Source organism: Oncorhynchus nerka, linkage group LG4 (genome assembly GCF_034236695.1).
Source record: "Oncorhynchus nerka isolate Pitt River linkage group LG4, Oner_Uvic_2.0, whole genome shotgun sequence".
Taxonomy (NCBI): domain Eukaryota; kingdom Metazoa; phylum Chordata; class Actinopteri; order Salmoniformes; family Salmonidae; genus Oncorhynchus; species Oncorhynchus nerka.
Genome location: NC_088399.1, coordinates 78,620,507 through 78,640,028, shown reverse-complemented (window position 1 = coordinate 78,640,028; position 19,522 = coordinate 78,620,507). Strand labels below are relative to the sequence as shown.

The 19,522-nt window shown below is 46.0% G+C and overlaps 1 protein-coding gene across 2 annotated transcripts in view; it reads right to left on the bottom strand.

Moving 5' to 3' along the window:
• Nucleotides 1–19,300, bottom strand: part of LOC115128651 (rho family-interacting cell polarization regulator 2) — an 85,476-nt gene extending 66,176 nt beyond the window's left edge. For both annotated transcript variants that reach the window (XM_029658706.2, XM_029658707.2), the window contains exon 1: nt 18,896–19,300. In XM_029658706.2, coding sequence (XP_029514566.1) covers nt 18,896–18,980 — 85 coding nt within the window. In that variant the 5' untranslated portion in view covers nt 18,981–19,300. The remainder of the gene's footprint in view (nt 1–18,895) is intronic.
• Between the last annotated feature and the right edge of the window lie 222 nt (nt 19,301–19,522).

Sequence of the window (19,522 nt, the reverse complement as noted above, 5' to 3'; positions counted from 1 at the left end):
AAAACATACCTACTGTATAAGTATTATCACTGCTGGGAGGTGAATACTGTTCAGAGGATATGAAAAACATACCTACTGTATAAGTATTATCACTGCTGGGAGGTGAATACTGTTCAGAGGATATGAAAAACATATCTATAGACGGGTTAGCTGAGAACGTCACGAAAACTGCACTCGCTTCAAAGGGACAGAAGGCCATGTATTGGTATGGTTCTGGATGGCTAGATTGCTAGCAACAATGACACGAAACTGCCATGGGAAATCATAAGAGGCTCCTTTCAGCTCGTTTCATCTTGTTCTTGATACCATGTCTTGTTTTAAGGTGTTTTGACTGGTGCCACGTCTATGCTGATATGGCAAACAATTTTAGCTAGCTAGCTAACCAACAACTGTGACGATGTATTGGAGAGACAAGTGCTCATTGTGCAACTTGATTTATGTTTTCAATCAAAATTGGAGACTAAATATAGTTAACGTGTTGTCAATCTAAGCCAACACAGTCTGTTTTGCCCTGTAGTTGAGCACTGCTCACGTGTCGGTTTTGTTGCTGAACAACCAACCCATCTATTAGTATTGTCACTGCTAGGCGATGAATACTGTTCAGAGGTTGAGGTGATGTAAATCTGTCATCCCACTGTTCTGTCTATATGAACACTGTATTCTGTAAACCTCTGTGGTTTCTCACTCAGGCAGGCAGTGTTTCCACCTGAAGCTACAGAGCACAGACCCCCTCCATAGTAGCATTCTCTCCTCTCCTCCTCTCAGCTGGCTTACAGTTCATCCTGTAATTGCGGCTAGCTGTCATCAACAGCCCCCGACCAGCAGCTATATTTACTGGAGAGCCAACAAACAGACCCAACAGCCTGGTAGAATCACTTAAAGGAGCCGCTCAGATTAGAAACCAGAGCCATGGGTAGAAGGATTAGAGTCAGGACTGGTCCCAGATCAGTCTGTAAGTAGACCAACAGGGGTGTTGAGAGGTAGCATCATTTCTCTGGTATGCTATTAGGCTAGTGTCAGGTGATTGGGCTATGAAGTCGGTCAAAAGAGACTGCTGTCTGGAAGTAGGGGAATGGGCTCTGGCAGCCCACCTCCCAATAGTTTTTACTAACCTCCTCCCGGTTTCCCCTCCCCTCCAGGCCGAGCTTTCCCTCTGGTCGTGACGAGGCAGGGGATCCTCCTTTTCTTGACGTAACGTGGCATTTAACTAACAGCCTCCTCTTCCTCGCTAGTTAGGCTAATTCACACAGCAGAAGGTAATGTTACGCGGGACCACTTCTCTACGACATCTCAGCCGACACCCCTCACACACACACACCCCTCTCTCACTCCCTTGCAACCGCAGCACCTGTGAACACTTACATGGGGAGACCCACTCGGACATAACACGTGACGGGGAGGCAGGGTTAGAGAAGGGTGACACATGAGGGTGAGAGTGGAAGTGGGACAGGGAGGGAGGGATCAGTGAGACAGGGAGTGTTAGGGAGGGAGGGATCAGAGACAGGGAGTGTTAGGGAGGGAGGGATCAGTGGGATGTGGAGGGTTAAGGAGGGAGGGATCAGTGAGACAGGGAGGGTTAGGGAGGGAGGGCTCAGTGGGATGTGGAGGGTTAAGGAGGGAGGGATCAGTGAGACAGGGAGTGTTAGAGAGGGAGGGTTAAGGAGGGAGGGATCAGTGAGACAGGGAGGGTTAAGGAGGGAGGGATCAGTGAGACAGGGAGGGTTAGGGAGGGAGGGTTAAGGAGGGAGGGATCAGTGAGACAGGGAGTGTTAGAGAGGGAGGGATCAGTGGGACAGGGAGGGTTAAGGAGGGAGGGATCAGTGAGACTGGGAGTGTTAGGGAGGGAGGGTTAAGGAGGGAGGGATCAGTGAGACAGGGAGTGTTAGAGAGGGAGGGATCAGTGGGACAGGGAGGGTTAAGGAGGGAGGGATCAGTGAGACAGGGAGTGTTAGAGAGGGAGGGATCAGTGGGATGTGGAGGGTTAAGGAGGGAGGGATCAGTGAGACAGGGAGGGATCAGTGGGATGTGGAGGGTTAAGGAGGGAGGGATCAGTGAGACAGGGAGTGTTAGAGAGGGAGGGATCAGTGGGACGGGGACGGTTAGGGAGGGAGGGATCAGTGAGACAGGGAGTGTTAGAGAGGGAGGGATCAGTGAGACAGGGAGTGTTAGAGAGGGAGGGATCAGTGGGACGGGGACGGTTAGGGAGGGAGGGATCGGGGAGTGTTAGAGAGGGAGGGATCAGTGGGACGGTTAGGGAGGGAGAGATCAGTGAGACAGGGAGGGTTAGGGAAGGAGGGATCAGTGGGATGGGGGGAGGGATCAGTGGGACAGGGAGGATTAGAGAGGGAGGGATCAGTGGGACAGGGAGGGTTAGGGAGGGAGGGATCAGTGAGACAGGGAGGGTTAGGGAGGGAGGGATCAGCGAGACAGGGAGTGTTAGGGAGGGATCAGTGGGACAGGGAGGGAGGGATCAGTGAGACAGGGAGTGTTAGGGAGGGAGGGATCAGTGAGACAGGGAGTGTTAGGGAGGGAGGGATCAGTGAGACAGGGAGTGTTAGGGAGGGATCAGTGGGACAGGGAGGGAGGGATCAGTGAGACAGGGCGTGTTAGGGAGGGAGGGATCAGTGAGACAGGGAGTGTTATGGAGGGAGGGATCAGTGAGACAGGGAGTGTTAGGGAGGGAGGGATCAGTGAGACAGGGAGTGTTAGGGAGGGAGGGATCAGTGGGACAGGGAGGGAGGGATCATTGAGACAGGGAGGGTTAGGGAGGGAGGGCTCAGTGGGATGTGGAGGGTTAAGGAGGGAGGGATCAGTGAGACAGGGAGTGTTAGAGAGGGAGGGTTAAGGAGGGAGGGATCAGTGAGACAGGGAGGGTTAAGGAGGGAGGGATCAGTGAGACAGGGAGGGTTAGGGAGGGAGGGTTAAGGAGGGAGGGATCAGTGAGACAGGGAGTGTTAGAGAGGGAGGGATCAGTGGGACAGGGAGGGTTAAGGAGGGAGGGATCAGTGAGACTGGGAGTGTTAGGGAGGGAGGGTTAAGGAGGGAGGGATCAGTGAGACAGGGAGTGTTAGAGAGGGAGGGATCAGTGGGACAGGGAGGGTTAAGGAGGGAGGGATCAGTGAGACAGGGAGTGTTAGAGAGGGAGGGATCAGTGGGATGTGGAGGGTTAAGGAGGGAGGGATCAGTGAGACAGGGAGTGTTAGAGAGGGAGGGATCAGTGGGACGGGGACGGTTAGGGAGGGAGGGATCAGTGAGACAGGGAGTGTTAGAGAGGGAGGGATCAGTGAGACAGGGAGTGTTAGAGAGGGAGGGATCAGTGGGACGGGGACGGTTAGGGAGGGAGGGATCGGGGAGTGTTAGAGAGGGAGGGATCAGTGGGACGGTTAGGGAGGGAGAGATCAGTGAGACAGGGAGGGTTAGGGAAGGAGGGATCAGTGGGATGGGGGAGGGATCAGTGGGACAGGGAGGATTAGAGAGGGAGGGATCAGTGGGACAGGGAGGGTTAGGGAGGGAGGGATCAGTGAGACAGGGAGGGTTAGGGAGGGAGGGATCAGCGAGACAGGGAGTGTTAGGGAGGGATCAGTGGGACAGGGAAGGGAGGGATCAGTGAGACAGGGCGTGTTAGGGAGGGAGGGATCAGTGAGACAGGGAGTGTTAGGGAGGGAGGGATCAGTGAGACAGGGAGTGTTAGGGAGGGATCAGTGGGACAGGGAGGGAGGGATCAGTGAGACAGGGCGTGTTAGGGAGGGAGGGATCAGTGAGACAGGGAGTGTTATGGAGGGAGGGATCAGTGAGACAGGGAGTGTTAGGGAGGGAGGGATCAGTGAGACAGGGAGTGTTAGGGAGGGAGGGATCAGTGGGACAGGGAGGGAGGGATCATTGAGACAGAGAGTGTTAGGGGGAGGACTCTGTGAAATATTCAGATTGCTGTTGAGTCTATGGTTACATTTACACCCTACTAGACACCATAGTAATGGAGGCCATATACAGCAATGTCTCAGGGCTATTCTACCACCCTGGAAATTGCCTGGTTCATTGTAAGTATGAGGGAATACCTCCTTGAGTCCTTTTAGCACTGAACCACTTCTACTGTGCAGAGTGAAGTGTGTGTAGGCCAATGTGGATGGTGGGGGGTCTAGCCCTTGTGGCCTTTAAAATGACTTTGAGACTTCACGCAACCATATGGCTGTTCTGTGTATGTTTTCTTTTTGGGTGGGTAGCAGTGAGACAGACACTGCTGTTCAGACGTGGGCAGATTATAGGGCTGTCATGCCCTGTAGCACAGTTCCTTTGGTGATAATGACAGGGCTTTGACTGCTGCAGCTAGGTCTACGTCCAGCCCCCAAGCACCAGCTTTACTGTGGGCTGGTAGGAAAGGAACCTGTTGGCGCCAGGTGTTCCTCTATGACACACAACCCACCAGCCCTAAGCTACCTACAAGGCCAGAACCATATAAATGGGATCCACCCATCACAGAATGTTCTACCCATCACAAATGATATTTCTATGGTCATCTCTCTCCCTCCCCCCAGACTGTGCAGAGAGAGAAAAAAAGAGATGGGGGGGGGGCATCTCACTGGCTCCAAGCTTGTGACATACTGCAGTTCCATAGAAAATCCATTCAATGTTTTATTTGAACTGCACTGACTGTGTCATAACAACGTGACTTGTTGTGTCAGTGAAACAGCGTATGACTTACAACTTCATAGAAAATGAAACATTCTACTCCACGTTTTTTCCCCATTCCATTTTTGTTATTTTCTCTCTACTTGTTCTGCTTCTGTAGAAAGACAAACAAAGACTTGTGTTTGTGGAAGAAAGCCTTGTGGAAGCTTGTTCAGGCTAAACAGGTCAATGGATGCAACTTTCATCAACAGAGAGAGGAAAACGCATAGTAATATGCTAGCTAGGGCTAGGCTGCCACTAACGTGAACACAAGGCAATGTTTCCCATTCCCCTGCCCCCCATTGTTTCCCATTCCCCTGCCCCCCATTGTTTCCCATTCCCCTGCCCCCATTGTTTCCCATTCCCCTTCCCCCATTGTTTCCCATTCCCCTGCCCCCATTGTTTCCCATTCCCCTGCCCCCATTGTTTCCCATTCCCCTGCCCCCATTGTTTCCCATTCCCCTGCCCCCATTGTTTCCCATTCCCCTGCCCCCATTGTTTCCCCCATTCCCCTGCCCCCATTGTTTCCCATTCCCCTGCCCCCCATTGTTTCCCATTCCCCTGCCCCCATTGTTTCCCATTCCCCTTGCCCCCCATTGTTTCCCATTCCCTGCCCCCATTGTTTCCCATTCCCCTGCCCCCATTGTTTCCCATTCCCCTGCCCCCCATTGTTTCCCATTCCCCTGCCCCCCATTGTTTCCCATTACCCTGCCCCCATTGTTTCCCATTAACCTGCCCCCATTGTTTCCCATTACCCTGCCCCCATTGTTTCCCATTCCCCTGTCCCCATACACAGAACAGACAGTCAACATTTTTTGGTAGGTTAGAGTCTGTAGGTGAGAGGGTAGAAGTTCAACTTGGCTTCGACCCCAGCCCTTTGGCAGAGAGACAGAGAGAGAAAGAGACAGAGTGTCTGTGTTCTCTGGGCCTGGAGTGGTGTGTCATGAGCTGACTTGACCTAGGACTGACTCAATATACCCTCTTCAACTCCTCCCATCCTCCTCCCTCTCTTCCCTACCGTCCTCCTGTCCTCCTCCCCTCTCATCCTCCTCCTCCTCCTGCTCTTCCCCTCTCCTCTTCTCAATCCCTCCCCTCTCCTCCTTCCCCCCTCCTCCTCTTCTCCTCCTCCTCCCCTTCCACTCCTCCTCCCATCCCCCTCCTTCTCTTTCCCCTCCCCCTCATCCCCTTCTCTTCCTCCACTTGTCTTCCCTTCCTCCTCTCCTCTTCCCCTTCTCCAACCACCACAGGGCTTACAAGGCCTGACCTCTAAACACACACCTTCAAACACACACTCACTTTCCAAAAAATGTAGGGACAAACATACCATGCAACAAAGCACACATTCCTCACAATGTTCTAAATCATGTCCATGGGATTGAGAGTACAAGAGGCAGCGTGGTATGGAATCTTCTTCTTCTTTTTACCACAAAGTATAAGCCACTCAGTAAACATTAGTGTCTTGTGCCATTGTTCCTCAGTATTGGGATACTGGTACTAGTTGTGCCAGACAGTTCCACACACAGAACCCTAACTTTTCCTCTCAGTTGTCAGATGCCCAAAACATCAGCGCTCTCTGATTCATTTCCAGGGCAAACCAAACCATGCCACTCGGAGGCACAATGTTATGATTGAATGCATTGTGTTGAGACACTGGCAGACTTCATAATGTTGAGACCCTGCTTCAGATCCAGACTTCATAATGTTGAGACCCTGCTTCAGATCCAGAGACTTCATAATGTTGAGACCCTGCTTCAGATCCAGAGACTTCATAATGTTGAGACCCTGCTTCAGATCCAGAGACTTCATCCAGACTTCATAATGTTGAGACCCTGCTTCAGATCCAGAGACTTCATAATGTTGAGACCCTGCTTCAGATCCAGAGACTTCATAATGTTGAGACCCTGCTTCAGATCCAGAGAATTCATAATGTTGAGACCCTGCTTCAGATCCAGAGACTTCATAATGTTGAGACCCTGCTTCAGATCCAGAGACTTCATAATGTTGAGACCCTGCTTCAGATCCAGACTTCATAATGTTGAGACCCTGCTTCAGATCCAGAGACTTCATAATGTTAAGACCCTGCTTCAGATCCAGAGACTTCATAATGTTGAGACCCTGCTTCAGATCCAGACTTCATAATGTTGAGACCCTGCTTCAGATCCAGACTTCATAATGTTAAGACCCTGCTTCAGATCCAGAGACTTCATAATGTTGAGACCCTGCTTCAGATCCAGAGACTTCATAATGTTGAGACCCTGCTTCAGATCCAGAGACTTCATAATGTTAAGACCCTGCTTCAGATCCAGAGACTTCATAATGTTAAGACCCTGCTTCAGATCCAGAGACTTCATAATGTTAAGACCCTGCTTCAGATCCAGAGACTTCATAATGTTGAGACCCTGCTTCAGATCCAGAGACTTCATAATGTTGAGACCCTGCTTCAGATCCAGACTTCATAATGTTAAGACCCTGCTTCAGATCCAGAGACTTCATAATGTTGAGACCCTGCTTCAGATCCAGAGACTTCATAATGTTAAGACCCTGCTTCAGATCCAGAGACTTCATAATGTTGAGACCCTGCTTCAGATCCAGAGACTTCATAATGTTGAGACCCTGCTTCAGATCCAGAGACTTCGAATGTTGAGACCCTGCTTCAGATCCAGAGACTTCATGATGTTGAGACCCTGCTTCAGATCCAGAGACTTCATAATGTTGAGACCCTGCTTCAGATCCAGAGACTTCATAATGTTGAGACCCTGCTTCAGATCCAGAGACTTCATAATGTTGAGACCCTGCTTCAGATCCAGAGACTTCATAATGTTGAGACCCTGCTTCAGATCCAGAGACTTCATAATGTTGAGACCCTGCTTCAGATCCAGAGACTTCATAATGTTGAGACCCTGCTTCAGATCCAGAGACTTCATAATGTTAAGACCCTGCTTCAGATCCAGAGACTTCATAATGTTGAGACCCTGCTTCAGATCCAGAGACTTCATAATGTTGTGACCCTGCTTCAGATCCAGAGAATTCATAATGTTGAGACCCTGCTTCAGATCCAGAGACTTCGAATGTTGAGACCCTGCTTCAGATCCAGAGACTTCATAATGTTGAGACCCTGCTTCAGATCCAGAGACTTCATAATGTTGAGACCCTGCTTCAGATTTAGACCTCATAATGTCGAGACCCTGCTTCAGATCCAGAGACTTCATAATGTTGAGACCCTGCTTCAGATCCAGAGACTTCATAATGTTAAGACCCTGCTTCAGATCCAGAGACTTCATAATGTTGAGACCCTGCTTCAGATCCAGAGACTTCATAATGTTAAGACCCTGCTTCAGATCCAGAGACTTCATAATGTTGAGACCCTGCTTCAGATCCAGAGACTTCATAATGTTGAGACCCTGCTTCAGATCCAGAGACTTCATGATGTTGAGACCCTGCTTCAGATCCAGAGACTTCATAATGTTGAGACCCTGCTTCAGATCCAGAGACTTCATAATGTTGAGACCCTGATTCACATTTAGACTTCATAATGTTAAGACCCTGCTTCAGATCCAGACTTCATAATGTTGAGACCCTGCTTCAGATCCAGACTTCATAATGTTGAGACCATGAGTCTGTGAGAGGAATCATGTATCCTTTGCTCCCTCCTTCTTCCCCTCGTCAATCATTACAGAGAGAGAGAGAGGTAGGAAGGGAGGGAGGGTGTGTATGTGCATACATGTGCGTGTGTGTATGCAGGGTGTGTGTGTGTTTCCTGTGTAATACAGTACTACCTCAGTGGGCTCAGCAAGGCCCCTGTCAGGATACAGTTTCCTGGGTAGCAGTAACACAAGGCAACAAGACATGTCTTGACAAGGAGAGGCACAGAGAATAAATGGATTTGTGAAACTCAAACCTGCTTCTTGCGTCGCTGACCCTGCCTGAGTCGCTGCATATCACAAGTTCTAGCACGCACACACGCACACACGCACACACGCACACACACACACACTTACTGGCTCTTGTTGGCTACAGTAGTACACACACTGAGATACCTTGTGGTTCACAGTGATATATTTGTCCTCCTTTAACCCTGCAGGCTGTTGCAAGAAAGCTGCTGTGTGTACTGTAGTGGGCCATTTTCTATAGGTGACAACATGGTGGTTCCCCCGGGCAGCTGTGTCACGTCGTGTAGTTTTTCACAGATGCACCGCAGCAGGGGTTGAGTTCATTGAACTTCATTCTAGCAAAGCCCTTTGGCAAATGTAGAGGCTGGTCTTAGGGCACAGGTGAACAAGGCAAATCAAAGCCTTGACTGTAAAGGGCACACTGGACTACACCTGTTTTGTATGGAAGGTGTGATATAAATAAAAATGTATTTTAACTATGTGGAGCTGTGCAGCTCAAGTATCATTGTGGCAGCAATAGCCTGCAACAGAGGATCTACACCCTGCATGCACCACTCTGCCTGATCAAGGAAGTGATGACCGTGGAAACGAGGACTGTGGAAGCAAGGACCGCGAAAACAAGGACCGTGAAAGCGAGGACCACGGAAGTGAGGACCGTGGAAGCGAGGACCACGGAAGTGAGGACGTGGAAGCACAACGAGGCATCTGATTTGAGGAGAGACGACTAGACCAGGTAGTGAAACAGTACTACAGGACCCAGATACACTACTACTGTATAGGCCAACAAGGGGCTTTCATAAACTTCCCTCCTCTCACTGAAGTGGTACCTTTCTTTGGGTTTTCTGCCCCTCTTGACCCAGTTTCCCAAACACTGATTTATTTAAACTCTCCACCCCTGCTAACACTAGCTCTTCATCTCGGTCCACCTCGTACCCCTTCTCGGTTACATCATTTCCGGTCGGGAACTCACAACCATGGCTCTTTGGGACATACAGGCTCAACACTTTCCTCAGCCTTCTCACAGGCAGCTAGTCCTTTGAATAACTTATGAAGCTCACTCAAAGAAAAAAAAGAGAAAGGCATCCATTGTGTGTTATTTTAGTCACAATTGCGCTGTTGTGCTGATGCCTTTTTATTTTTTATTTTACAGTGCCTTCAGAAAGTATTCATACTCCTTGATCAGTCCACATTTTCTACATTGAATTCAGCCTGAATCTTCTTCTAACCCATCTACACACAATACCCCATAATGACAAAGTGAAAACAAGCTTTTATAAATGTTTGCACATTTATTGAAATTTAAATATATAAATATCTAATTTACATACTGTAAGTAATCACACCCCTGAGTCAATACTTTGTAGAAGCATATTTAGAAGCAATCACAGCTCAAATATGCCTTGGTTATGTCTGTATCAGCTTTGATATGCCTTGGTTATGTCTGTATCAGCTTTGATATGCCTTGGTTATGTCTGTATCAGCTTTGATATGCCTTGGTTATGTCTGTATCAGCTTTGATATGCCTTGGTTATGTCTGTATCAGCTTTGATATGCCTTGGTTATGTCTGTATCAGCTTTGATATGCCTTGGTTATGTCTGTATCAGCTTTGATATGCCTTGGTTATGTCTGTATCAGCTTTGATATGCCTTGGTTATGTCTGTATCAGCTTTGATATGCCTTGGTTATGTCTGTATCAGCTTTGATATGCCTTGGTTATGTCTGTATCAGCTTTGATATGCCTTGGTTATGTCTGTATCAGCTTTGATATGCCTTGGTTATGTCTGTATCAGCTTTGTTATGCCTTGGTTATGTCTGTATCAGCTTTGCACATCTAGATTTGGGGATTTTCTCCCATTCCTCCTAACAGATTTTCTCAAAAGATGTTAAATTAGATTGGGAGGGGCCACCATCAGCAATCTTCAAGTCCTTCCACAGATGTTCAATGGGATTCAAGTCTGGACTTTGTCAGGGCCACTCAAAGACTTTCGCATTCTTGTTCTGAAGTCATTCCAGTGTTGCTTTGGCTGTATGCTTGGGGTCATTGTCCTATTGGAACGTAAATCTTAAAGCAGGTTCTCATCTGAAGCAGGTTCTCATCAATGATTTACATGTATTTGGCACCATTCCTTGTTCCCTCTATCCTTACTAATCTCCCAGTCCCTACTACAGAAAATAATCCAAATAGCATTATGCTGCCACCACCATGTTTCAAGGTAGAGATGATGTTAGACAGGTGATGAGCTGTGCCTGGTTTTCTCAAGACATATCGCTTTACATTCAGGCCAAAGAGTTCAGTTTTTTTCTCATCAGACCACATAATCTTTTGCCTTATGCTCTCAGAGTCTTTCACATGCCTTTTTGCAAACTCCTGGCGTGCTGTCATGGGCCTTTTTCTCAGGAGTGGCTTCCATCTGGACCACTCTCCCATAAAGCCCAGATTGGTGAAGTGCTGTAGAGACGGTTGCCCTTCTGGCAGGTTTTCCCGTCTCAGTTCTGTCAGTGTAGTCATTGGGTTCTTGGTCACCTCCCTGACCAAGGACCTTCTTGCCCGGTTGCTCAGTTTGGTCGGATAGCCAGCTCTAGGCAGAGTTAGGGTCGTTCCATTTTTTTTTCAATTTGCCAATAATTGAGACCACTGTGCTCTTGGAAACTTTTAACACTAGAAATAGTTTTATACTATTCCCCAGATATATGCATCCTCACAATTCTCTCTCGGAGATCTACAGACAGTTCCTTGGACTTCATGGTATCGTTTCTGTTCTGACATGCACTGTCAACTGTGGGACTTTACAATTTCATTTGTATTTGTATTTATTATGGATCCCCATTAGCTGCTGCCAAGACCCTCAGACCCCTACTCTACTACCACAAATTCACAACACAAAATCCATGTGTAAGTGTGTAGAGTGCCTGTTATCGTGTGTTTGTATGCATGTGCCTGTGCCTATGTTTGTGTTGCTTCACAGTCCCCGCTGTTCCATAAGGTGTATTTGTATCTGTTTTTTAAATCTAATTTTACTGCTTGCATGAGTTACTTGATGTGGAATAGAGTTCCATGTAGTCATGGCTCTATGTAGTACTGTGTGCCTCCCATAGTCTGTTCTGAACTTGGGGACTGTGAAGAGACCTCTGGTGGTTCAGGCAGAGTTGCAAAGAAAACGCCATATCTCAGACTGGCCAATAAAAATAAAAGATTAAGATGGGCAAAAGAACAGACACCGGACAGAGGAACTCTGCCTAGAAGGCCAGCATCCCAGAGTCGCCTCTTCACTGTTGACGTTGAGACTGGTGTTTTGCGGGTATTATTTAATGAAGCTGCCAATTGAGGACTTGTGAGGCATCTGTTTATCAAACTAGACACTAATGTACTCGTCCTCTTGCTCAGTTGAGCACCGGGGCCTCACACTCCTCTTTCTATTCTGGTTAGAGACCGTTTGCGCTGTTCTGTGAAGGGAGTAGTGCACAGTATTGTACGAGATCTTCAGTTTCTTGGCAATTTCTCGCATGGAATAGTCTTCATTTCTCAGAACAAGAATAGACTGATGAGTTTCGGCAGAAAATGATTTGTTTCTGGCCATTTTGAGCCTGTAATTGAACCCACAAACGCTGATGCTCCAGATACTCAACTAGTCTAAAAAAGCAAAAAAAATGGGCCTTCTTTAATCAGGACAACAGTTTTTAGCTGTGCTAATGTAATTGAAAAAGGGTTTTCCAATGATCAATTAGCCATTTAAAATTATAAACTTGGATTAGCTAACACAACGTGCCATTGGAACACAGAAGTGATGGTTGCTGATAATGGGCCTCTGTACACCTATGTAGATATTCCATTAAAAATAATCCGTTTTCAGCTACAATAGTCATTTACATTTACATTTACATTACATTTAAGTCATTTAGCAGACGCTCTTATCCAGAGCGACTTACAAATTGGTGCGTTCACCTTAAGACATCCAGTGGAACAGCCACTTTACAATAGTGCATCTAAATCTTTTAAGGGGGTGAGAATGATTACTTTATCCTATCCTAGGTATTCCTGAAAGAGGTGGGGTTTCAGGTGTCTCCGGAAGGTGGTGATTGACTCCGCTGTCCTGGCGTCGTGAGGGAGTTTGTTCCACCATTGGGGGGCCAGAGCAGCGAACAGTTTTGACTGGGCTGCGCGGGAACTGTACTTCCTCAGTGGTAGGGAGGCGAGCAGGCCAGAGGTGGATGAACGCAGTGCCCTTGTTTGGGTGTAGGGCCTGATCAGAGCCTGGAGGTACTGAGGTGCCGTTCCCCTCACAGCTCCGTAGGCAAGCACCATGGTCTTGTAGCGGATGCGAGCTTCAACTGGAAGCCAGTGGAGAGAGCGGAGGAGCGGGGTGACGTGAGAGAACTTGGGAAGGTTGAACACCAGACGGGCAGCGGCGTTCTTTTTACAACATTTACAACATTAACAATGTCTGCACTGTATTTCTGATCAATTTTAAGTTATTTTAATGGACCAAAAATATGCTTTTCTTCCAAAAACAAGGACAATTCTATGTGTCCCCAAACTTCTGAACGATAGTGTATGTTTTTCCAGCAACAGACTCTGATCGATAATGTCAAAAGCCGCACTGAAGTCTAACAAAATAGCCACAGGTGGACTCCAATCAAGTTGCAGTGACATCTCAAGGATGATCAATGGAAATTGGATGCACCTGAGCTCAATTTGGAGTGTCATAGAAAAGGGGTGTGAATCAAGTCGGAAGTTTACATACACCTTAGCCAAATACATTTAAATTCAGTTTTAATAACTCCTGACATTTAATCGTAGTAAACATTCCTTGTCTTTGGTCAGTTAGGATCACCACTTTATTTTAAGAATGTGAAATGTCAGAATAATACTAGAGAGAATGATTTATTTCAGCTTTTATTTCTTTCATCACATTCCCAGTGGGTCAGAAGTTTACAGACACTCAATTGGTATTTGGTAGCATTACCTTTAAATTGCTTAATATGGGTCAAATGTTTTGGGTAGTCTTCCACAAGCTTCCCACAATAAGTTGGGTGAATTTTGGCCCATTCCTCCTGACAGAGCTGGTGTAACTGAGTCAGGTTTGTAGGCCTCCTTGCTTGCACACACTTTTTCAGTTCTGCCCACACATTTTCTATAGGATTGAGGTCAGGCTTAGACAATACCTTGACTTTGTTATCCTTAAGCCATTTTGACACAACTTTGGAAGTATGCTTTGGATCATTGTCCATTTGGAAGACCCATTTGTTACCAAGCTTTAACTTCCTGACTGATATCTTGAGATGTTGCTTCAATATACCCACATCATTTTCCTGCCTCATGATGTCATCTATTTTGTGAAGTGCACCAGTCCCTCCTGCAGCAAAGCACCCCCACAACATGATGCTGCCACCCCCGTGCTTCACGGTTGGGATGGTGTTCTTCGGCTTGCAAGCCTCCCCCCTTTTCCTCCAAACATAACAATGGTCATTATGGCCAAACAGTTCTATTTTTGTTTCATCAGACGAGAGGACATTTCTCCAAAAAGTATGATCTTTGTCCCCATGTGCAGTTGCAAACCGTAGTCTGGCTTTTTTATGGCGGTTTTGGAGCAGTGGCTTCTTCCTTGCTGAGCGGCCTTTCAGGTTATGTCGATATAGGACTCGTTTCACTGTGGATATAGATACTTTTGTACCTGTTTCCTCCAGCATCTTCACAAGGTCCTTTGCTGTTGTTCTGGGATTGATTTGCACCTTTCGCACCAAAGTACGTTCATCTCTAGGAGACAGAACGTATCTCCTTCCTGACTGGTATGACGGCTGCATGGTCCCATGGTGTTTATACTTGCATACTATTGTTTGTACAGATGAACGTGGCACCTTCAGGCGTTTGGAAATTGCTCGCAAGGATGAACCAGACTTGTGGAGGTTTACAATTTTTTTTCTGAGGTCTTGGCTGATTTGTTTTGATTTTCCCATGGTGTCAAGCAAAGAGGTACTGAGTTTGAAGGTAGGCCTTGAAATACATCCACAGTTACACCTCCAATTGACTCAAATGATATCAATTAGCCTATCAGAAGCTTCTAAAGCCATGACATCATTTTCTGGAATTGTCCAAGCTGTTTAAAGGCACAGTCAACTTAGTGTATGTAAACTTCTGACCTACTGGACTTGTGATACAGTGAATTATAAGTGAAATAATCTGTCTGTAAACAATTGTTGGAAAAATGACTTGTGTCATGCACAAAGTAGATGTCCTAACCGACTTGCCACAACTATAGTTTGTTAACAAGAAATTTGTGGAGTGGTTGAAAATGAGTTTTATTGACTCCAAACTTAAGTGTATGTAAACATCTAACTTTAACTGTCAATGAGATATTTCTGTATATTATTTTCAATACATTTGCAAACATTTCTAAAACAGGTTTTTAACGTTGTCATTATGGGGTATTGTTTGTAGATGGGTGAGAAAATTGTTTTGAATTCAGACTAACACAACAAAATGTGGAATAAGTCAAGGGGTATGAATACTTTCTGAAGGCACTTTATGGTGACAGCTACCACTGATTAATTGGCCCCTTACCATACAGTTTTAAATCACACCGTTTTTATTTTTATTTATTTGACCTTTATTTATCTAGGCAAGTCAGTTAAGAACAAACTCTTATTTTCAATAAGAGGAACAGTGGGTTAACTGCCTGTTCAGGTGCAGAACAACAGATTTGTACGTTGTCAGCTCGGGGTTTGAACTTTCAACCTTCCGGTTACTAGTCCAACACTCTAACCACTAGGCTACCCTGCCGCCCCAGTTACACACCCACATGCACACACACCATAGGAACACTAACACACACACACACATACAAACTGGACCCTATCCACACATTTCTTTTGATTAAATTAGGTTCAGATGAAAAGATAATAATATTAATAATAACAACAACAATTATGAGCCCTATAAAGAAGCCTACCCACCTTACAATGTTAAGTTGAGCTGTGTTGTAAGCTGTATTGTAAAGTTGAGCTGTGCTGTAAGCTGTATTGTAAAGTTGAGCTGTGTTGTAAGCTGTATTGTAAAGTTGAGCTGTGTTGTAAGCTGTATTGTAAAGTTGAGCTGTGTTGTAAGCTGTATTGTAAAGTTGAGCTGTGTTGTAAGATGTATTGTAAAGTTGAGCTGTGTTGTAAGCTGTATTGTAAAGTTGAGCTGTGTTGTAAGCTGTATTGTAAAGTTGAGCTGTGTTGTAAGCTGTATTGTAAAGTTGAGCTGTGTTGTAAGCTGTATTGTAAAGTTGAGCTGTGTTGTAAGCTGTATTGTAAAGTTGAGCTGTGTTGTAAGCTGTATTGTAAAGTTGAGCTGTATTCTAAAGTTAAGCTGTATTGTATCTCTGATGAAATAAAATATTGATTTAGGAGCACATCTTTCAGGTTTGTTCGGGGGTTTTAATTCAAGAGAAACTGTGTGAGAGAAAGAAAGAAAGAAAGAAAGAAAGAGAAAGTGAGAAGTGAAAGAGAGAGGGAGCTCTGAGCCACTGTTCATTATTTATCCCTCTATAGTAGTACTGAACTCTGACAGTTCTGCTGCCATACTCACCACTGCAGGGAAAAGTACCGTCTTAGTCATCATTTACTCTATGGCAGCCTAGGCATGACGAGTCAAATAAATCCATTATTTGTTTACACAGAGGGGTAAGAGCACTCCTGTATTGTAAGGCTCCCCTGTCCTCTCCCTCTCACCATCCTTCTCCCTCTCCCATAAGACAGAACAGGACAATACCTCTGGTAGTAAGCATACTGTTGCATTATGGTGGGAACAAGATGGTCATTACCCCTGGAAGTAACTGTATCATTACAGAATGGGAAAGGGTATACCTAACTGAATGCATTCAACTGAAATGTGTCTTCCACATTTAACCCAACCTCTCTGAATCAGAGAGGTGTGGGGGGCTGCCTTAATCGACATCCACTTCTTCGGCACCCGGGGAACAGTGGGTTAACTGCCTTGCTCAGGAGCAGAATGACAGATTTTTACCTTGTCAGCTAGGGATTTGATATAGCAAGCTTTCGGTTACTGGCCCAACGCTCTAACCGCAGCTACCTGCCGCCCCACTAGGCTACCTGGAGACAAGATGGTCATTTATGTAGTGAATATAGTCTCTCACATACAATTTGCATTTAGAGCAAAGTTAATAAAATCTTTGAATATTATTTGCATTGAAAATACTACCATATATACTGTATAGCTCTGAGCCTAAATCCAAAGAGCCAATTCAATTGAAACGGTAAGCGATCTATACTGAAACCTTCAATAGAGGAGAGCCAAGAATAAATGCATCTGTCTGATTGGACGCTCTGTTGCAGAGTGAAATGTGGAAGAGTCTACTCTGAGTCTACCTCCTGAATATGTGTGTGTGTGTATGCGTGTTTGCGCGCGTGTGTGTGCGTGCGTGTGTGTTTCTGCTCACAAGGAAAGAAGGTAAATGACCATTGACTCGTTTCATTTCGTGTAAAGTGGTTCAACCAACCTAGACATTATCATACATAAAAGAACTGACATAATGCACAATATGAATCTACGAGTACCCTGCATGCTGTTTATAATGGATTGTATGTATGCTTCTAAAAATACTATTGCAACTGAACTGACTATTATAATGTCCTTTTTATATATTACCATAATAAACATTGTAATGGTAAACTAGTTTGCATATGAGTTTTCGAAAGCTGAAGTGGAATAGATTCTATCGAATGGATGGAAGACTTAAGCAAGAGAAAATAATTTCACCAGCTGTCAGTACAGTTGTTTTACTCTCCCTGGACGACTGTCCAAAAAACCCATTCACTTTATAATTCAATTCTCCTACCATCATAGTGGAAAGTCAAATTCTATGCATGTTGTGATTATATTGGGTTTTTATAAAAACAAGACAGTAAAATAAATTACCAGTTAAAATACTCTCTTGTGGTACATAATGTTTGGTTTAAACATATGCGAGTTATACAAGAACACCCACACAAGACTCTGAGGCTCTCTCTGCTGCCTACTAAAAAAACAAGCAGACTGAGGCTTTCTCTGCTACCTACTAAAAAAACAAGCAGACTGAGGCTCTCTCTGCTACCTACTAAAAAAACAAGCAGACTGAGGCTCTCTCTGCTACCTACTAAAAAAACAAGCAGACTGAGGCTCTGTCTGCTGCCTACTAAAAAAACAAGCAGACTGAGGCTTTCTCTGCTACCTACTAAAAAAACAAGCAGACTGAGGCTTTCTCTGCTACCTACTAAAAAAACAAGCAGACTGAGGCTCTCTCTGCTACCTACTAAAAAAACAAGCAGACTGAGGCTCTGTCTGCTGCCTACTAAAAAAACAAGCAGACTGAGGCTCTCTCTGCTGCCTACTAAAAAAACAAGCAGACTGAGGCTCTCTCTGCTACCTACTAAAAAAACAAGCAGACTGAGGCTCTCTCTGCTACCTACTAAAAAAACAAGCAGACTGAGACTCTCTCTGCTACCTACTAAAAAAACAAGCAGACTGAGGCTCTCTCTGCTACCTACTAAAAAAACAAGCAGACTGAGGCTCTCTCTGCTACCTACTAAAAAAACAAGCAGACTCTGAGGCTCTCTCTGCTACCTACTAAAAAAACAAGCAGACTGAGACTCTCTCTGCTACCTACTAAAAAAACAAGCAGACTGAGACTCTCTCTGCTACATACTAAAAAAACAAGCAGACTGAGACTCTCTCTGCTACCTACTAAAAAAACAAGCAGACTGAGACTCTCTCTGCTGCCTACTAAAAAAACAAGCAGCATAGAGACACTGCAGAAAGGGAATTATGCAAAACCAATACATTTTAACCTCTATGTAACCGTAAAAAATGTACTTCTCATTTACTGGTTATTCACTGGTCAATATGATCATGCAGGCACGAAACCATCCAACAAAACGTTGTCACAGTCACCTCAGCCCAAAGACACACTGAACTGAACCAATTTTTTCCACACTACACAGATCTTTAGTGTCAGTCACCACGTCTACGTCAGTGTGTCCTGCCCACCCAGCCATGGCCCCAATGCCCCTCCATCTGTCCCCTTCATGGTGCCAGTCTCAACCCCTTACAGTCCAGTGTGTTGACCCCATGAAGCACCAGGAGCACCCATCCATCCTACCATCATAGAAGGTACAGTGCCCACCCAGCCATGGCCCCAATGCCCCTCCACCTGTTTCCTTCATGGTGCCTCCCTCACCCTCTTGACCCCATGTAGCACAACCCACCCACCCATTCACCTACCCACCCACCCACCCATCCCTCTAACCATCCATCCATCCACCCACCCAACCCTCTAACCATCCACCCACCCATCCCTCCTACCATCATAGATGAAGACGTCCTCCATCTCCTCACGCATCACTTCATTTAGGTCATCCTGGTCCTCTCCAATGTCGGCAAAAGCCATCACTTCTTTTCCCCTCGTCTTTTTTTCCCTTCTATTTTTCTTCTCTGGGTGGTTAAGGATCGGTTGGTTTGTTTCTGGGTGACTCCAGTGTAAAATTGAATCAGCGTTGTGTGGCCTCTTCTTCCTGCTCCGGGCGATGGCTGGCCGCTCCCTGTCAGGAATCAGATCCAGCCTGAGCAGAGAAGCCAGGCAGGCAGACAATGACTGTGAGCTGCTCTTCTTCTGACTGATCACTCACACACTGCACCAGGGCGAGTGTGTGTGTGGGGATGGATGGACGGGAGTGTGTGTGGAGACTGACGGACGGATGGGAGTGTGTGAGAGAGTGTGTGTGGGAAGCCCTCACGACTACCACAACCAAGTTTCATCAACACAAATGATTTCATAATTTCCTTTGTGAAACCGAGAGAGAGTGTTGGAGTTCAAGTACACTTGTGTGTGTGTGTGTGTGTGTGTGTATGTGTGTGTGTGTGTGTGGAGCACTGAACATGCAGGAGCACTGTTCAGTGAGTCAGCCCAAGTGGCTGCTGATTAGCTGGCAT